This window comes from Ascaphus truei, chromosome 5, assembly GCF_040206685.1.
Source record: "Ascaphus truei isolate aAscTru1 chromosome 5, aAscTru1.hap1, whole genome shotgun sequence".
Lineage (NCBI taxonomy): Eukaryota > Metazoa > Chordata > Amphibia > Anura > Ascaphidae > Ascaphus > Ascaphus truei.
In genome coordinates, this window is record NC_134487.1 from 27,037,970 (window position 1) to 27,059,405 (window position 21,436).

The 21,436-nt window shown below is 46.8% G+C and overlaps 1 protein-coding gene across 2 annotated transcripts in view; it reads left to right on the forward strand.

Moving 5' to 3' along the window:
• Nucleotides 1–21,436, forward strand: part of ELAPOR2 (endosome-lysosome associated apoptosis and autophagy regulator family member 2) — a 166,188-nt gene that overhangs the window by 118,467 nt on the left and 26,285 nt on the right. For both annotated transcript variants that reach the window (XM_075599549.1, XM_075599550.1), the window contains exons 10-15: nt 5,303–5,431; nt 12,662–12,752; nt 13,946–14,048; nt 15,813–15,950; nt 18,373–18,636; nt 19,609–19,782. In XM_075599549.1, coding sequence (XP_075455664.1) covers nt 5,303–5,431; nt 12,662–12,752; nt 13,946–14,048; nt 15,813–15,950; nt 18,373–18,636; nt 19,609–19,782 — 899 coding nt within the window. The remainder of the gene's footprint in view (nt 1–5,302; nt 5,432–12,661; nt 12,753–13,945; nt 14,049–15,812; nt 15,951–18,372; nt 18,637–19,608; nt 19,783–21,436) is intronic.

Genomic DNA, 21,436 nt, shown 5'->3' on the forward strand with positions numbered 1-21,436 from the left:
TAGTGATACCTATACATACAGCTGTGCAGGGCTTTAGTGATGCCTATACATACAGCTGTGCTGAGCTTTAGTGATACCTATACATACAGCTGTGTTGGGCTTTAGTGATACCTATATATACAGCTGTGCAGGGCTTTAGTGATACCAATATATACAGCTGTGTAGGGCTTTAGTGATACCTATATATACAGCTGTGTAGGGCTTTAGTGATGCCTATATATACAGCTGTGCTGAGCTTTAGTGATACCTATACATACAGCTGTGCTGAGCTTTAGTGATACCTATACATACAGCTGTGCTGAGCTTTAGTGATACCTATATATACAGCTGTGTAGGGCTTGAGTGATACTTATACATACAGCTGTGCTGGGCTTTAGTGATACCTATACATACAGCTGTGCAGGGCTTTAGTGATACCTATACATACAGCTGTGCTGAGCTTTAGTGATGCCTATACATACAGCTGTGCAGGGCTTTAGTGATACCTATACATACAGCTGTGCAGGGCTTTAGTGATGCCTATATATACAGCTTTGTAGGGCTTTAGTGATACCTATAGATACAGCTGTGCAGGGCTTCAGTGATGCCTATACATAGTACAGCTATGCAGGGCTTTAGTGATACCTATACATACAGCTGTGCATGGCTTTAGTGATACCTATACATACAGCTGTGCAGGGCTTTAGTGATACCTATACATACAGCTGTGCAGGGCTTTAGTGATGCCTATACATACAGCTGTGCTGAGCTTTAGTGATACCTATACATACAGCTGTGCTGGGCTTTAGTGATACCTATATATACAGCTGTGCAGGGCTTTAATGATACCAATATATACAGCTGTGTAGGGCTTTAGTGATACCTATATATACAGCTGTGTAGGGCTTTAGTGATGCCTATATATACAGCTGTGCTGAGCTTTAGTGATACCTATACATACAGCTGTGCTGAGCTTTAGTGATACCTATAGATACAGCTGTGCTGAGCTTTAGTGATACCTATATATACAGCTGTGTAGGGCTTGAGTGATACTTATACATACAGCTGTGCTGGGCTTTAGTGATACCTATACATACAGCTGTGCAGGGCTTTAGTGATACCTATACATACAGCTGTGCTGAGCTTTAGTGATGCCTATACATACAGCTGTGCAGGGCTTTAGTGATACCTATACATACAGCTGTGCAGGGCTTTAGTGATGCCTATATATACAGCTTTGTAGGGCTTTAGTGATACCTATAGATACAGCTGTGCAGGGCTTTAGTGATGCCTATACATAGTACAGCTGTGCTGGGCTTCAGTGATGCCTATACATAGTACAGCTATGCAGGGCTTTAGTGATACCTATACATACAGCTGTGCTGAGCTTTAGTGATGCCTATATATACAGCTGTGCAGGGCTTTAGTGATGCCTATACATACAGCTGTGCAGGGCTTTAGTGATACCTATACATACAGCTGTGCTGAGCTTTAGTGATGCCTATACATACAGCTGTGCAGGGCTTTAGTGATACCTATACATACAGCTGTGCAGGGCTTTAGTGATGCCTATATATACAGCTTTGTAGGGCTTTAGTGATACCTATAGATACAGCTGTGCAGGGCTTTAGTGATGCCTATACATAGTACAGCTGTGCTGGGCTTCAGTGATGCCTATACATAGTACAGCTATGCAGGGCTTTAGTGATACCTATACATACAGCTGTGCTGAGCTTTAGTGATGCCTATATATACAGCTGTGCAGGGCTTTAGTGATGCCTATACATACAGCTGTGCAGGGCTTTAGTGATGCCTATACATACAGCTGTGCAGGGCTTTAGTGATGCCTATACATACAGCTGTGCAGGGCTTTAGTGATACCTATACATACAGCTGTGCAGGGCTTTAGTGATACCTATACATACAGCTGTGCAGGGCTTTAGTGATACCTATACATACAGCTGTGCTGGGCTTTAGTGATACCTATACATACAGCTGTGCAGGGCTTTAGTGATGCCTATACATACAGCTGTGCAGGGCTTTAGTGATGCCTATATATACAGCTGTGCAGGGCTTTAGTGATACCTATACATACAGCTGTGCAGGGCTTTAGTGATACCTATACATACAGCTGTGCAGGGCTTTAGTGATACCTATATATACAGCTTTGTAGGGCTTTAGTGATACCTATATATACAGCTTTGTAGGGCTTTAGTGATACCTATACATACAGCTGTGCTGGGCTTTAGTGATGCCTATATATACAGTACAGATGTGCAGAGCTACAAAAAATGTGCACTAGTGCCCTGAATACAGATGAGTGTTTTCTGCCTGGGGAGCTGCTATTGACGGTTTGGTGGTTTAGGACAGGGGGGCGCAAACTTTTTTCCCTGCGCCCCCCTGCCGGCTGTCCCCTCACTCCCGCGCCCCCCCAACCCCAACTTACCCTCGCACCGGCGTAATGACATCACGTTGCCATAGCAACGTGACGTCACATGACCTCGCAGCGTCATTTTGACGCCGCGTTGCCATGGCGACGCCGGGAGGAAGCCGCCGGAGCCACGGGTAAGTATGGTTTACAGAGGCCCTGCAGCTCCCCCGGCACTTAATTTAAGTGCCTTCGGGAAGCGCGCGGGGCCTCTGTAAACCCCGCGCCCCCCGTCGGCAGTCTCGCGCCCCCCCTGGGGGTCGCGCCCCACAGATTGCGCACCGCTGGTTTAGGAGACACAGCTGAAGACTCGTCTCCTTGGAGTTACAGGAAGCGCCTGCTTACTGTCTCCTGTCCTCTCTGCTGTGGGTAGCATTGCTTCTTCATTCCTTGCAGCAGTGTAACGATGGACTGCAGCACGATATACAGGAGAGAGCCACCAAAGAGTCAGTCATTTTAACCCTTTGAGTGTCGTGGTCCCCCCGGTACAAGCGCGATCAGTGATCGCTCCGCCACGGATGAAGGAATGGAGGAGAGGAGTCCTCCTTCCGTCCCACTTTCTTATAGATGGCGGAGCACACAACGCAACGTCCCCAGGTACTATGTAGAGGGCCCCTGGAGTGCCAGACTCCACGGCCTTGTAGCTATGTCCTGAGGCATTCTAAGGGTTACATTTCCATGCTGAAAAGGAATACAATCCTTAGAAAGACCTGCGTCATATGTATGAAGACTTTATACACAGGACGCGGAATTGTTGTTTGAAATGATTTGTGACTCGTCCTTCATGTTGAATGCCTAAGTCAGGGGTCTCAAACTCAGTCCTCAAGGGCCGCCAACGAGATAGGTTTTATGGATATCCCTGCTTCAGCACAGGTGGCTCAATCGGGCTCAGATTGAGCTACCTGTGCTGAAGCAGGGATATCCATAAAAGATGAGCCACTGATTGAGACAGCTGTGCTGAAGCAGGGATATCCATAAAAGATGAGTCACTGATTGAGACAGCTGTGCTGAAGCAGGGATATCCATAAAAGATGAGCCACTGATTGAGACAGCTGTGCTGAAGCAGGGATATCCATAAAAGATGAGCCACTGATTGAGACAGCTGTGCTGAAGCAGGGATATCCATAAAAGATGAGCCACTGATTGAGACAGCTGTGCTGAAGCAGGGATATCCATAAAAGCTGAGTCACCTGTGCTGAAGGAGGGATATCCATAAAAGCTGTCCCGTGGGTGGCCCTTGAGGACTGAGTCTGAGACCCCGGGCATAAGTGATACTATATAAATGAAAACAGAATGATGCATATTTTTTTATTTATCACTAGTATTGGTAAATAGAAATGGTTATTTGTAATAGCCACACCGGGTAAACAACACATTCTGTAACCTAGTGAAGTATCTGTGCGGTGTCAGATAAATAGTTTGGTAATACAGTGTGACTTCACTTTGCAATAACACCATTAACAGGCTTTTTAGGGCTTACACCAAGTTGAACTTGGCGGACAATTTCGACGCTCTTTTAATTGATTTAGTGGCGCACATAATTTAGTTTTTAGTACGCACCAATTACATCTGTAGCCCAGTAAGGGGATATTGGGGTGCAATGGGAGGTTAGGAGAAGTGTTAAGTGTAATTAGCGGTTCAAGTTTTTTTGTTTATTACTGTTTTTTTTAAACATATGTTTGAAGCAGGTGGTCTCCGGGGGTGAGCCCCATTAATTGCAACTCTGGGGACCCCCTGCTTCCCGAGACACAGGCCTCCAAAGGCTGCGCCAGTATCTCTACAAAGTTTAAAACCTCCAGGTCACATGGGCCAATAGGAAGCCTCACTGGATGACATCACTGTTTCACATTGGCCCGTAGGGTGCGGGAGCGCTGAAACGCCGCCATTATGTGAACCCCACTAGCCGAGCGGCTACTGGCACACCGAGGAAGTTATCTTCAGTAGCAGGGGCTCCCCGGATGTGAAATGAATGGGGTTCGGCATTCGGAGACCCCCCTGCTTCAACCCTATGTTAAAGGAAAAAAAGAATTCGCGGGAAACAAATCGCCAGATTGGACTGGCTCTGTAAGGGGAGTGCGGGCAGAATAGGGAAAGATGAGTGGAAGGGGCGAAGGGACAACAACATAAGTTGGTAGAATTGGGGAATTGAGACTGAGTGGAATACATAAAAAAGAATAGATAAAAGTATAATGATACACAGCCCTTCTGCATAAGGCTAAGTCCCCGGCTAGCGTTGAGCGTACTGAGCGGGCGCCGCTTGCTGCGGGGAGTTACATATATAAATATATGTATGTCCCCGCTAATGTGATACGGGTGGCGCTCATGCGATGGGCGCGTAGGTAAACAAAAAAACTATACTTACCCGCGCGATCCACTCCCCGCAAGCATGAGCATGAGCGCGCTCAGCGCTAGCGGGGACTTAGCCCAAGAGAGTATGAGGCTTTGTTCAGCTATATTTGTACTAACGATAAGCGTAGCCTAAGCATGGACGCGGCCTTTCTGGTAATGTCACAGCCATTGAAGTAGGTGAACTTGGTGTGGATCCTGGTGTTTACTCCTTATTACCTTAGATCACTATCACAGGTCACTTTATCTCCCTGCGCCTGGCAGCAAAGGCAGCACAATTAGAATGTAAGCTCTATGGGACAGGCTGTGTGTAGCGCTGTGTTAGATTGTCAGCATTTTATATTATTATAACACTAAAAGCAATTCAACGTGAGGGGTTTCCGGGAAAGAAAATTGGACTGACATTTGTTATTTATTTCTGCTGCTCTTTACTAACAGATCTGTGGGTTTGGTTGAAAGGATAAACCCACGTTTATGCGGCTATTGAAGACATCAATGAAGTGAAAAGAGAAGCCGTAAATAATACATTTGCCTTTCTTTTCCCTACAGTGTGTAAACTATGCCCGGCGGGAACAGAACCAGCGCTGGGCTTTGAATTTAAATGGTGGAACATTCTCCCGGTCAATATGAAGACCTCCTGCTTTAACGTGGGAAATTCCAAATGTGACGGAATGAATGGTGAGCCTTCTAAGAGTAAGACAGTGGAAGTAATAGCAGTAGCTGTGTCAGGATGTACAGGCATACCCTGCATTAACGTACGCAATGGGACCGGCGCATGTATGTAACACAGGCATACCCTGCATTAACGTACGCAATGGGACCGGCGCATGTATTTAACACAGGCATACCCTGCATTAACGTACGCAATGGGAACGGCGCATGTATGTAAAGCGAAAATGTACTTACCTTTTTCCCACTTATCGATGCATGTACTGTACTGCAATCGTCATATACGTGCATAACTGATGTTAATAACGCATTTGTAACGGGCTCTATAGTCTCCCCGCTTGCGCACAGCTTCAGTACAGGTAGGGAGGTGGTTTTGCTATTCAGGACGTGCTGACAGGCGTATGCGCGAGCTGCCGTTTGCCTATTTGGCGATATGTCCTTACTCGCGAGTGTACTTAAAGTGAGTGTCGTTAAACCTGGGTATGCCTGTAATGAATCTGCACCTCCAGGAAGGAGGCATTTGATACCCTTTAGGGTTTCCATTGCTACAATGCATTTATACACTTAACGTTATTAGGACCCAGATGTTAATCGGTCGGTGGATTGTAGAACAGAGTGGGGATTTGATTAGTAATTTTGTACCACAAAATAGAAATATAACTTGTGAGCACATTCACATGTCTCAAGACAGGTCTGCAACCCTGCCTTTCCCCATTATCTCCCGGCATACAGTGCTTCCGCTGCAGCTAGGGATTCTGGGAAATGCCATGCAAAATGAGCACACATAAACCCCCATGCGAATAGAATTATTGAAGATTTCTGACTCTTCATTTTTAAGCTTTTTGTTACAATCAGTCTAGGTTTTTTGGACTTTGTCCCAGGTCCCGTCTTTAAAAACAATAAAATGTCATTTTTTATTTTTTTTTAAATGTCCCTTTTTTCTTTCGGCGCTTGCTGGCTGCGCATGCGCAATCCGCTCTGGCCGGACGTGCTCGCGTGAAGTGGGCGCTAAATTTGTCCCGGGAAAAATATGGTCACCCGAAATCCGGCAGATACATAATATTCTTTTAAACGGCGAGACTTGCCATTTTCCGAGAAGTTAGAGAAGTGTTGATTTGAGGCGGCTGCAGTTTTTGAAGAAATGAAAATTTCGCTTGTGAGAAAATTCACGTCTCAGACAGGTTTGCTTAAGTCAAAGAAACATTTTTTCCTGAACCTAATTTCTTGTGCAATGTCTCCCTCTGCTGGACAGAAATGCCAAAACTGTCTCTATTCAGAGGCCTCTAAGGCCTGGGACATAGTAGCTTCAGTCTCGCTGAGCCGGGCTGAGCCGGGCTGAGCAGATGCACTAACCCCCTGCATCTGTCATCAGCGCGGCTATAGTTTCCCCTTCCGCATGCGTGCTGATGCGTGCGTGCGGAGGCTCAGAAACTTTGCCGAGACAGGCAAGTTTCAAATTTGCCGCTCGGGGAAGCGATGTGAGCGGTCACGTGACCGCTCACATCCAATGGGAGCGAGGGGCTAGCTCCGCCTCCTGACACGCCTCTGCTCCGCCTCCGCCCCGCCCCCAGAGCGCGCTCACTGCCTGCCAGGACAGGAAAAAGCTCCATTTTGAGCAGGCGAGGCAGAGCAGGAGCGCGGCTCAGCGCGGCTGAACCTGCTATGTCCCAGGCCTAAGAAATTCGAATGGGCGACTGCATGGGGATGCACCTTTAAAGGGCAGGCAGCCTCTTTAAAAAGTAGAAATTAACATGTTAAAAATGCACATCTAAGCTGTGTATAATAAATTGAAGGGAAAAAAAGGTTGGTATTTGTATGACACTCCAGGTGTATGAGGCTGGAAGTTCAGACGTATTATGAATACTTCTAGGTTCTGCTTGTTTTTGGAACAACACAATCTATCTTCCTCGTTCCTGCTGCCATCTACAGTATCACACACGAGGAATGAGTGGGACAGGCAGGTTTTTGCTGTTCCTTGTGAAGTAGGAGTTAGTGGCATATCCACTGGGGGGGGGGGGGGGGGATGGGTAGTTCGTAGCCAAACTGCATTCATTTCAGCTCCAGGGATGCCCTGCTTCCCGAGATAGATCCTTCTGAAGGGGGCAGCACCTTTAGAGGTATGTATTTCAGAGTGGAGGGGGTCCCCAGAGCTGAAATTAACGCAGTCCCTGCAACCCACCGAGGGGACTATGTGTGTGTATATATATATATATATATATATATATATACAGTATATACAGCTCAACCCATTATAACGCGATCCCAATTTTCATATTTATGAATACTTTACAACACGATTATTGGTATCTTAAATACTTTATTGTTCAATGCATACAATTGTACATTATTTCTAACGCGATCCGCTTATAATGCAATGTGACCCCAAGCACACTGTTGTAAGGGTGTTGAGCTATATATATATATATATATATATATATATATATATATATATACAGTGTTCGACAAATCACCCAAAAATCTACTCGCCCAACCCAAAAATCTTCTCGCCACCTAGTCCCGCCCCCAACCCCGCCCCTAGTCCCGCCCCCAACCCCACCCCTAGTCCCGCCCCCAACCCCGCTTTAAAATAAAATATATAAATAAAATACATTTAATAAATTCCTAGTCAGAACAACATTCGTTTTTGACATAAATGTATTTATTGTATTACATTATACTACAATTAGTCCTTGTTACATGTGTGTGTGTAAATGTCGGATCTAGAAATAAAAGCCAGGTGTGAATGACTAGTTTCCTGAACCCCTTAACCAATGTCTGGATGGGGGAGAGAGAGAGAGTGTGGGGGAGAGAGAGAGAGAGTGTGGGGGAGAGAGAGAGAGAGAGTGTGGGGGAGAGAGAGAGAGTGGGGGGGGAGAGAGAGTGTGGGGGAGAGGGAGAGAGAGTGTGGGGGAGAGAGAGAGTGTGGGGGAGAGAGTGTGGGGGAGAGAGGGAGAGAGAGTGTGGGGGAGAGAGGGAGAGAGAGTGTGGGGGAGAGAGGGAGAGAGAGTGTGGGGGAGAGAGGGAGAGAGAGTGTGGGGGAGAGAGGGAGAGAGAGTGTGGGGGAGAGAGAGAGAGAGAGTGTGGGGGAGAGAGGGAGAGAGAGTGTGGGGGAGAGAGAGTGTGGGGGAGAGAGAGAGAGAGAGAGTGTGGGGGAGAGAGGGAGAGAGAGTGTGGGGGAGAGAGAGAGTGTGTGGGGGAGAGAGAGAGTGTGGGGGAGAGAGAGAGTGTGGGGGAGAGAGAGAGTGTGGGGGAGAGAGAGAGAGAGTGTGTGGGGGAGAGAGGGAGAGAGAGTGTTGGGGAAAGAGAGAGTGTGGGGGGGAGAGAGAGAGAGTGGGGGGGAGAGAGAGAGAGAGTGGGGGAGAGAGAGAGAGAGAGAGTGTGGGGGAGAGAGAGAGAGAGAGAGTGTGGGGGAGAGAGAGAGAGAGTGTGTGGGAGAGAGAGAGTGTGGGGGGAGAGAGAGCATGTGGGGGGGAGAGAGAGCGTGTGGGGGGGAGAGAGAGAGTGTGGGGGGGAGAGAGAGTGTGGGGGGGAGAGAGAGAGTGTGGGGGGGAGAGAGAGAGTGTGGGGGGGAGAGAGAGAGTGTGGGGGGGAGAGAGAGTGTGTGGGGGGGAGAGAGAGTGTGGGGGAGACAGAGGAGAGAAACGGTGGGTGACACACACAGAGGGTGGGTGATACACAGAGAGAGAGGCTGGGTGAGTGTCAGGGTTCTGCTCGCCACAAACCAGGGTCGGACCGTGAGGCTGAGGTGGGGTTGTAAAAGCACCGACCTGAGACCGCGCAGGCTGATCCGGATTGCGCAGTTCGTAGTCATATGTCGCAGGATCAGGATTGGAGAAGACAGCGTCGTCGTTGTAGAAGCCAGGGTCAGGACAGGAGACATCAGGATAAACATTGTTCAGGCAAGAGTTCGGCAACAGGTAGTCAGGAGAGCCCCGCTTCAGCTTAGGAGCGCGGGGTTGGCCTCTGCGCGAGCGGCGACCATGGCCCATGGTACTGGTCACAGGAGATGGTAGGCAGACCAGAGTAGCACACCGCTTTGCTGCACGGGTGCACCAGTGCTACAGCGCAAGAGTCCTGAGCGGGCTAGGGAATCCTCTGTCTCAGCGCAGGAACCAGGACACGGCCTCTCTAGATTAGGGAAAGAGTAGGCCCCAGGAACCAGGAAGCTGAAGATACACAGGGAAACCTCCGCTTCAGTGCAGGAATCCAGGAGACTGAAGGACACAGGGACGAAACCTCCGCTTCAGTGCAGGAATCCAGGAGGCTGAAGGACGCAGGGACGAAATCTCTGCTTCAGCACAGGAGAACAGGAGTGGACCGCTGCGTGAATATAGCAGCCGGTCACAGGAAACAAGGAGCTGAAGTGAACAAGAAGAGTACTCAGCTACAACACAGGAGACTGGAGCAGACCGCTGCGTGAATATAGCAGCCGGCCTTAGGAAACCTGGAGCTGCAGACAACAAGGAGAATACTCCGCTTCAGCATGAGAGACAGGAACAAGCGAGGGCTTGTGGCAGAACAGATAGTGACATCCAGGAAGGACTATGCTCGGCAGGGTGCATTATGGGAAGACAGTACTTAAAGGCCAGCGGGCCAATCCCCGGAGGGGGGTGTGAAGGTACTGCTCCAATGAGTGAATGCAAGTCTAGGTTGCAGTGATAGGCTGCACAGCTGCAATAGATACCAGAGGGAGTGTGTATTGCTTTGGTGAGTGAATCCAGGCTGCAGCAAACATCAGAAGAGGTGCTCCAGGACTGCACAGCTGCAAGGTAAGGCAACCAGTAAACCGCGGAGCGGATTCCTTACAGTGAGTGACTGGCTGGTTGAGTGGTTTGCTGGGTGAGTGGCTGGGTGGGGCAGGGGTGACTGGGTGGGTGAGTGACTGACACTGACTGGGGGTGGGGGGTGACTGACACTGACTGGGGGTGGGGGGTGACTGACACTGACTGGGGGTGGGGGGGTGACTGACACTGACTGGGGGTGGGGGGGGTGACTGACACTGACTGGGGGTGGGGGGGTGACTGACACTGACTGGGGGTGGGGGGGTGACTGACACTGACTGGGGGTGGGGGGGTGACTGACACTGACTGGGGTTGGGGGGGTGACTGACACTGACTGGGGGTGGGGGGTGACTGACACTGACTGGGGGTGGGGGGTGACTGACACTGACTGGGGGTGGGGGGTGACTGAAACTGACTGGGGGTGGGGGGTGACTGACACTGACTGGGGGTGGGGGGTGACTGACACTGACTGGGGTTGGGGGGTGACTGACACTGACTGGGGGGTGACTGACAGGGGGGGGGGATGACTGACTGACTGGGGGGGTTACTAACTGGGGGGGTGACTGACTGGGGGGGGGTTACTGACTGGGGGGGGTTACTGACTGGGGGGGGTTACTGACTGGGGGGGACCTCTGGTGTCACACACATACACATACTCCCATACACACATACATTCATTCACACACACACACATTCTCCCACACACACACATACACATTCTCACACACACACAGGGGAGGAAAGGCCGCGACCAGCACCACGCAAATCCCCCACCCACCCGCGCCCATCTCCCGCTCGTGTGGGGGGCAGGCCGACATCCCCCCCCCCAATCAGCAGGGTGGGTGGGAGGCACGTGGCGAGGTATCCCCCACTGGGCGCCCCAGGTGACAGTCAGCCCCGCCGTGGCCGCCACTGCCCTGCTCCCCTCGCCGGCATGTCACAGTGCCTGGCCAAGCTGCAGGCTGCTTCTACCCCCCCAGCCCGCGGCGGCATGATGCTCGTGGCGGGGGGGGGGGGGAGGCCAGGCCGACATCCCCCCACCTCATGCGGCGGCTGCGCCATCATGAAGGTAGGGGACGCATGGGAGGCACGTGGTGAGGGCCGAGCCCCCCCCCCCCGCAAGCCAACCGGGCTGCAGCAGCGGGGACCTCCCGCCCCTGACATCGATCGGTGGATCGAGGGGAAGGGGACAGGAGGAGGGGAAGGGGACAGGAGCAGGAAGAGGGGAAGGGAGCAGGAGGAGGGGACAGGAGCAGGGGACAGGAGGAGGGGACAGGAGGAGGGGAATGGGACAGGAGCAGGGGACAGGAGAGCTTCCGCGGTGGGGAGTAGGGAGCCATGTGGGGACCAGGGGGATCGCAGGGAAGGAGCAGAGGGGCCGCAGCATGGAGAGTACTTACCCTCCAACAGAGCTCCAGGCAGAATGGCCGCTCGTTGGGGGCGGGCTCATATAGAGCCTGGCCGCGCGCCCACAAAGCCTGGAGCGCGCGCCAATCAGGAGTCAGGTAGGGGAGTTTTTTTTTTTTTTTTTTTCAGCGCGAGCAGGGAAATTTCAGCGCGAACGGGGGAATTTTAAAAAAAAACACGTGTGCTGCTTGGGCCAATAGTTACTCGCCCGGGGGTTAAATCTACCCGCCCCGGGCGAGTAAATGTATACAATTGTCGAACACTGTATATATATATATACATATTTAATGGGAATGGCTGTGTTAACCAATTACTTATAAATCTCAATATATTTCAGCCTCAAGTGTCATAAATGGCACAATCTTAGTAAGCACACACACAGCACACACAGAGCTTCTACATTGTAACGTATTAGGTCCCGCACACATGTCACGCATCCCATGCTGGTGACGATCATGCTCTTGTTTTCTTTCTTATCTATGTAATGGAGGAAATACAAAAGGACACCGTATACCATTGGTAGTGTAGCAACCTGCCAAAGGGGTCACCCACACATGGTTCGGCTAAAAGATTGAACTAAATGACCCATACTTACGAGAAGAAAAAGACATATGGAAATAAATCCAATCATTTGTCGTATTGGACGGGCGTTGGGGCTTCTTCGTTTACTGATCCATAAACGAGGAGGGTCCGATGTCCTTCCAGGCTGTTTATTTACTAGAATGAACGGCAATTTGCTGGTATTTCTAAATCAGGAGTGGCTAACTCCAGTCCTCAAGGGCCACCAACAAGTCAGGTTTTCAGGATATCCCTGCTTCAGCACAGGTGGTTCAGTCTTTGACTGAGCCACTGATTGAGCCACCTGTGCTGAAGCAGGGATGTCCTTAAAACCTGACTTGTTGGTGGCCCTTGAGGACTGGAGTTGGCCACTCCTGGCATAGAGCATGCAAAGTGAGCACAGGTTGTGCGTATGGCGAGACTAAGACTCACTAATTGGTCACTGATGGCCCCTGAGGACACCCCGGCTCTAAATGAATGTTTGTCTCCTTAGGTTGGGAAGTGGCTGGAGACCATGTTCAGAGTGGATCCGGGGGCTCCGACAACGACTATCTCATACTGAATTTGCATGTTCCAGGATTTAAGTAAGGGACGCGGATATGTTTTACCAAAGAAAAGCAAAACGTAATGAATGTTGATGCAACATTTCGCAGTGACTACTTTTCCGCTTAGCTGAATCTTACATCATTTGCTTCTCTCTTTCCCTACTGTGCTTGGCGGCTGTTTTTCACTTGCGATGCTATTTTTGGTCAATTCAATGCATACTCTCTTATTTCTAACAATGACGTGTAGTAATGTAGTATTATAACAGTTCCATGCTAATATAAAAGTAGGAAATGCCCGTTTAATGCAGCAGCATCAACTGCAGATAAGTAGACAACTAGAAAACTCTAATGTCCAACAAAACAGCTCCATTCTATCACAGCTAGTCACCAAAGGCTTATTCTTGGGATAAAGGCTGAATACCGTCCTTGCCTTTGTTTTATAATATTATTTTTACGTTCCTGTCTTTCATCTCCCACTGCAGAATATGTTTACTACATAAATAATAATTCAACATTCTTCATGAAACTACAAATAGCATACAGTATATGTATATGTATATGTCCCACAGCACTATAGAGAGAATAAAGACCTGGTCAATTCAGAAGAATTCACAAAGATGGCAAATTAATTTGAATATGGGTTGCAATCCAATAATAATAATAATAATAATGGCCTGAATTGTACATGAAAAATAGAGGATCAGGTCCAGCCACTTGGGATACCCCAACACGGGGTCTCGAGGACGTCACAAATATCAAGAGGGTGCTGAGACAAAACAACTCGGATCAGGAAGATCATGAGAACAATGTATTCAAGCACACCACAAATGGGAAAGTCAAAAGGTAACAAAAAAGGTAATTTAATGACTTAAAGAAGTAATGGCCGCATCCAACGGTTCAGTGCAAACAGGCTCCTTCATCCCTGCTGTTGATCCCTGACTGGTTTCCAGTCACCATCAATCTCCTTTTACTTACATACAGTATCTATAGGTTCTCTTTTCATTGATACAAATGCCAATTTTCGAAGTTATATTCATCGGGATGAAGGAGCCCGTTTGCACGAAACGTTGGATGCGGCCAGGACTTCTTCAAGTCATTAAATGACCATTTTTGTTACCTTTTGACTTTCCCCAAATGTTGGTGTGCTTGACTGAATCGTACACGCCCATTAGCCCCGTGGATCTCAATTGATACACGAATCGACTTTCTTTTTTTTCTCTCCCCATAACCAGATCTCCCACATCGGTGACGGGCGCGACCGGGGTAGAGTTGGGAAGGGTTACCTTTGCTTTTGAGACCATTTGTTCTGCAGACTGTGTGCTGTACTTCATGGTGGTAAGTTATATACTTGGAACGAAAGCAGAGATGTCCTAGTATAAACCACTATTAACTGCACAGATTTATCCAATTCAAAATACATTCCGAGCCGTTTCTGGCTGCTGTTCATTTTTGGAATAAATCCTATGTCCAGTATAAGGACTTCTTCACGCTGTGTGTCTCAGGACTCTGCGTGTATTAGGGTCCTGAGGACATACCTTCTCTCCAACCACGTGTTTCTAACAGGCGTGCAAGCACCATGGCATCAATGAGAAGGGAACGCGACACTGCTCAGTGGGACATTAGTGTATTGTTACTTCACGTAGACGGTACATCCTTATATACAATACAAAGTGACGGGCGTGTGACACTGATTACAGATGAGTCACATATTGTATTGTAGGAACATGGAAAAGCGAAGAAAGAATACATTTATGTTCTGATGAACAGTGCCACGTGCTGCCGGGATTGTGGTTGCTATATTTAGGCAAATACTTAGTACAACATACTACCCAGCCCATTAGCTACAATTTGTCTGTAAATTGTATGTATGTATGTATAATCTTTATATATATAGCGCCATTAATGAGCACAGCAGTAATACACGTGACAATCATATAAATAACAAATAATACAAATACATAATGGGAAGAAGCGCTTTCAGACATAATAGTGACATTTAGGAAAAGGAGTCCCTGCCCTGAAGAGCTTACAGTCTAATTGGTAGGTAGGAAGAACATTCAGAGACAGTAGGAGGGTGTTCTGATAAGTGCGTCTGCAAGGGGCCAAGCTATATGTATGAGGTGTATAATATCAGCCACGGAGCTACTCGTATGCTTCCTTAAGGAGGTGTGTTTTAAGTTGGGTCTCCGAGTTGACAAGTTACCAGTAATCTCCTTTTACTTGCATATCTATAGGTTCTCTTTTCATTGATACAAAAGTCCATTTTCTAAGTTATATTTAACTTTCTTTACTTCAAGGTTGAGCTGTACTACGCTGTACAGCTCAACCCCCTTATAACGCTGACAATCACATCGCGCTATAAGCGGACCGCGTTAGAAATAAAGTACAATTGTACGCATTGTACAATAAAGTATTTAAGATACCAATAACCGTGTTGTAAAGGATTCCTAACTACGACAATTGGGAGCCGCGCTTGCACCGCGTTATATGCCGATTCGCGTTGTAACGGATCGCGTTATAACGGGGTTGAGCTGTACTAATCCATAGTGCTCCCATAACATGCTTCCTATGGGTGTCTAATGCGCTCTGCAACACTATTTAGTACAAATGAAACATTTTCTTTAATGTTACCCTCAAACAGGACCCCAGTACCACTACTATTCTGTAATGCGCCTGCACCCATGTATCGCAGCGCGACTTGAATCGATGAAAGGACCAGAGAAAACAGAGGCAGTTTCTGCAGTCGTTTTGCACAGCAAGGGGTGGATTTAAAGTGACACATGAACATCCATCAGAGAATTAATATCCTCTTGCCCCTACTAGCAAGAGTAACATCAATCATTTTAATAAATATTATTATTCTGTACACAAACTGAACTTATACTTGGCAATAAATCAACCTGCAAAATGAAAACCATTACTCTTTAATTACTGCTTCAGTGACCCCCCTTTATTGTGAAGTCGCAGATAACTGCAGATAGTAATAACTGCGCCCTCCGAATGGAAAGAAATGGACATTGAGTTACTGCGATAAGAAGCTGGATCTGCCCCTGGTTCCATCACGCTAAACAATTGTTCTGCACATTTATATTTGTATAGGATGTTAACAGGAAGACGACCAGTGTCGTAGAGACATGGGGAGGAAACAAAGAAAAACAATTCTATACTCACAGCATAACCAAAAATGCTACGTACATGTTCACATGGGCTTTCCAGAGGACAAATCTAGCCCAAGATGTAAGTATCTATACAAGAGAAAACTGACCAATAATGTATCGATGGAAACATGTAACAATGGTATCAATTAACAGCAGCAGATAAGGGTAATTTGTCCCACTTGCTCTGCCTGTTTATATTTTTTTCTGGACACAAAATAAGTTATGGTGAGTTAAAAAGTGACAAAACCCCCTCCACTGTGTAGCGTACAGCAAATAAAACACCACCTGTGAGCACATTCACATTTCTCAGAGAGCTCTGCAACCCTGCATCTCCGCATTATCTCTTAGCATGCAGTGCTTCCACTGCTGCAAGGGATTCTGGGAAATGACATGCAAATGAGCACACAGTGTCACCTTTTGCCTTTTGTCCATTTTAACATGGACCCCTAGAAGCATATGCCTGCGCATGACATACGTTTTCAGCACAGCCTGGATTAAAGAAGTGCATAGCCAGGAAACCTACTCACAGACTATCTTTTTTTCTGTAACACACTAAAGGACGATGCAGTTCAAAGTTCTAATAGCCGTATAGATCCTGGAGACGAGTATTAATTGTAGCTTGTACACTTGACTTTAAGAAGAAACCTATGAGGCTTTAAAAGTTCAAATTGAAGCAGTCAATGTATCCTGGCAGTGCTAGAACAAAACTGAGATTGTTATCATGCACCTCTGTGTCAAAGTAATTTGCTCCAATTTGCCCCTGTCCTGACCAGCTTGTGACGTGGGGAGAGTCAGTAGAAGGAATGGGGAAGTTACACGGTGCACAGAATTTAATGAGATGGATCACATTCTGCATCTCTGTGCGACGTTCTTTCCACCTTTTATTTGTCGTACAAAGTCAGCCAGACCCAAAGTGTAACGTTGTGCACAAGATGTTAGAAACTGTTCTTACATATCCATTAAACTGTACTTCAAAAAATGCTACAAAACACATACAATAATCAAGGTGAACGATACTAAGTCACTGTGCCATGTTCAGCGTTCTGCGTCACTGTCCGACTGTCATATTCCGTGATGTCACTTATACCAACAAGTGTGAGATATACCGACAATTACAAAAAATAAATAGGAAATACAGAATAAAAGTATGTATGTATATCCTTATATAGCGCTTCACAGCAGTAAGGCTGAGTCCAGGGTCGGCGCTGAGGCGCGCTGACGCTTGTCAGGGAGCCCCTGCAGCCGCAATAAGAGCGGCTTTAGCAGGGGCTCGCGCATGCGTCCGCAGGCGTGCTGAGGCGTAGGTCTTACCAGATTTCTAGTTTGAGCGCTCACGGGAGCGCAGGGCCGGTCACGTGAGCGGTTCGCCAATGACGTCACTGGCCCGCCCCCCAACACGCCCCGTACGGCGCGCGAACTAAGGCCAGGGAAAGCACCCGCTTTCCCTCAGCCTCAGCGCGCCTCCGCACGGCTGCAGTCACCATGGACTAATGAACGTGACATAATAATATAACACATAATGGGAAGAAGCTCTTCAAACATAAAAGTAACATAAGGAAAAGGAGTCCCCGCCCCGAAGAGCTTACAATCTAAGTAGTAAAGAGCAATACAGGCTGTGAGCAATCGGCCGAACACCTTTTCTATGACACTAGTCCATGCGCTCACTGATAAAGGAAGAAGTACTTTCCCCCCTAAATCTAAAAGCTTTCAAGCATGAACACGTCTTTTACTAAGTACAGCTCAACCCCCTTATAACGCTGTGCTTGGGGTCCAAAGAATCACATCGCGTTATAAGCGGATCGCGTTAGAAATAATGTACAATTGTATGCATTGTACAATAAAGTATTTAAGATACCAATAATCGTGTTGTAAAGTATTCATAAATACGAAAATTGGGAGCCACGTATACATCGCGTTATAAGCGGATTCGCGTTGTAACGGATCGTGTTATAACGGGGTTGAGCTGTACAATGATTTCCCTCTGTGCTTTATACAGTTTGGGAACGCGAGAGTCTTTGTCATACCCCTCTCTCCCTTCCGATATTCCTGGTTGTACAATAACGAGATGAAGTTCTCTTCTGCAGTAAGGGCGAGGAAGAAGAACAAGAAAGCCCCGTCGTTTTTCTCACGCAATATTGGAGTGTATTCATTATTCTCATAATAAATAGTCAGGAAAACCATTGCATATAAAATACTCTTCAATATTATGCCAGTTTGCTTATTTAGTCCATATTTTGAGATGATGAGAACATAATTTTCTGGTTCCTTGCGCACACAAATGCATAATGTGTTCTTAATAATGTTGTCCACATACATTTGAAAGGTCATTGATCACATTTCTCATATATGCAAATGCATAATATTGTGGTGCAAGTGGACGTGAAATGAAATTACACTGGCAAAGGCTGGGGCGGAAACCAACCGTTTTGCTGCTGGTGCATCGGCAAAGCATCGGAGAGGTTGGAAGAAATCTGTTTGCTGAACTTCTGCTTTCATTTCAGAGCCGGCACTATGTAAATGACATTGCAAAGATCTATTCCATAACCGCTACGAATGCTGTGAATGGAGTAGCATCGTCCTGCCGTGCCTGCGCTCTGGGACCTCAGCAGTTTGGCTCATCCTGCGTGCCTTGCCCTGCAGGATACTATATTGAGAAGGAAAGCAAGAAGTGTAAAGAGTGCCCACACAACACGTACCTATCTGCACATCAGGTGTATGGCAGAGAGGCTTGTATTCCATGCGGTCCTGGGAGTCAAAGCAATAAGGTGCGACCGCATGTTCCCTGTATCCAGCCTCACCATCAGCAGGGCCAATCTCTGATCTTTTGAATATCAGATATTCCTGTACTTCTCACTGCACCACAGCATTATGGACACATTGATACTGGTACACATAATGATATTGGTGGACACAAATGGTTATGGACAATATTTAGTAGGTGGGGGTATTCAATAAGACGCCACCTGGCACCTAAAGACACGTTATGGTCCTTTCCCTTCAATGTGCCGTAAGGTGTCTTCAGGAGCACGAAGGTGTCCTCTGGAATAGCACCGTTTAGTAAATATGGTCCTACATGTTAGTGTGATAACTGCTCAGCTTCTCAGCCCGTTGAAGCACTGGCTCACATATCTCCAAATTTGCCTTTACCTTTGTGTAACGAGCTTGTTAGTCGATGTGGGATTAATCACACTTTGGGGTTACTTGGTTGCGCAGCCGGATTTTTTCATTGCTTGTAATTGTATTGAGATTGGGGGGTTGGAGGGGGGAGGGGGATTATTTGTACTAGCACTCAGTTAAACATTTTGATTAAAACATAAGGCGTACCAAAGCGCCATCTACACATTTCAGGATGCCTAGCTATTTGCCATGGGGCATTTTGTAGTATGAGAAAAAAAATCTTAAATTATGTAAGTATGATTATATGTATTTAAGATTTCAAATTCTTTAGGGAATGGATTCTCTTTTTCTTCATTTATTTTCACACTGATAATTAATTTACTTATACAATCCCTTATTGTGCACTTAACACTTTATATCTTTACATTTGTCAATGAGGCACTGTAAAGGACTTTATACATGATTATAGCTTTAGATAATAAATGTTGGTAATAATGTAGCCGCACACAGCTGCACATTACAAACTGTGGGAAGTATGCTATGTTGGGTAAGTGATGTTGCTCTATTACCAGATGTATTTTTTCAAACCAATATACTTTATGTGTTCGTTGATTTTAAAGGATCATTCTGCCTGCTACAGTGACTGCATTCTGTCACATATGCATGAGAACCAGAGCCTGAATTACAACTTCAACAATCTCAGCGGCGTCGGGTCTCTCATTAATGGGCCAAGTTTTACATCCAAAGGGACAAAGTACTTTCATATTTTTAACGTCAGCTTGTGTGGAAATAAGGTAAGGACCACAACAATGTTATCTCATAAAATAAAGTGTATTATAGGCTAAAGCAGTAAAATTCAGGGCATTATTGAAAACCCTGCTCTCTGATTGGTTAAAATTCCGGGCATTGTCCACAGTAATGCCCTGAATTTCAGCAGCTTGCAAAATGCAGTTTTCAATCTGTTTATTTCCAGCCAATCAGCTTTCAGAACAGCTGAGACAGGGCAGGGGATTGGTTTGAATTAGTAAAAGCTCTGAGACATGGCAGGGGATTGGTCAAAAAGTATCAGCCACGGTTTGACCCCTCCCCCTACCGAGCTGACTGAGATTTTCTGAGCAAATTCAGTTGAATTGGGGGGGAGAGAGACTGCAAAGAAGTAAGTGTGTTGTATATAGAGGTGCAGTGTTGTGTGTGTGTGGGGGGGAGGGGGGGAGGAGAGGGTGTAGAGGTGCTGTGTTGTGCTGTGTTTTGTGTAGAGCTGGGGGGGAGAGTGCAAAGTTTAGTAAGTGGCTGCATTTTTGATTGTGGCTACAGTGTGTGTGCTGTGCTGTTGTATGAGTAGCAGCAGTTTGTGTGAGTGTAGAGCTGATGTGTGTGTGTGTGAGTGTGTATAGAGCTCCAGTGTATGTGTGTGTGTCAGTAGCAATGTTTATGGGTGTAGCATGTGTGTGTAGCAGCAGAATTTGTGTGTGTAGAGCTGCTGTGTGTGTAGAGCTGCTCCTGTGTGTGTAGAGGTGCTGTGTAGTGAGTGTAGAGGAGGTGCTGTGTTGTGTGTCTAGAGCTCCAGTGTGTGTGTGTGTGTGGTGTGCTGTTTTGTGTGTGTGTAGCAGCAGTTTGTGTGTGAGCTGCTGTGTGTGTGTGTGTGTGTGTGTGTGTGTGTGTGTGTGTGTGTGTGTGTGTGTGTGTGTGTGTGTGTGTGTGTGTGTGTGTGTGTGTGTACACAGAGGGGGCGGCAGTGTGTGGATATAGATATCTGCAGTGTAAGTGTATATAGAGGTGGTTTCATGTATTTACCATTTTGTTTGAATAAAAAAAATCTATTTAACTATACAAAAGTGTCTATTATTTATGAAAATAGCCTACATTTAGCCTATAATAGCAATAATCCCCCCAGAACAGAGCACTACTGGCCAATAATGCCCTGGCTGAGTTAAAGTCCCTCGGCTTCGCCTCGGGCCTTCAATTCTTCCAGCCAGGGCATTATTGGCCAGTAATGTCCTGTTCTTCAGGGATTATTACTTAAATATATCATATGTCACCTGCACTCATGTAAGAAAGTTGTGACAAGTCATAATGTCAAATGAATATATTTGTACTGCTCATAAGTAGAAAAATGCCTCAACTACATAAAAAAAGACATGGAAAGCAGGTATTTCAAATGTGTTTCTTTCCTAACAACACTGTGTGATAGAAGCAAAATCCATGTACTAGAAAAGGCAGGAAAATAAACTAATAAGCAAGAGGAGGAATCAAGGCAATCTACCCAAAAATATGCACAAAAAAAAGTCCAATTTACTTAAAAATGCGGGGTGCACATCAAAAAACTACTGTTTGCATGAAAAAATAGCATCAGACAAAAACGTGTATGAGGGCTTTGATGGGATGGGTTTCCCCAAAGAACCTTTTTGGTGGACTTGCATCAGACAAAAACACAACACAGTCAAGAAG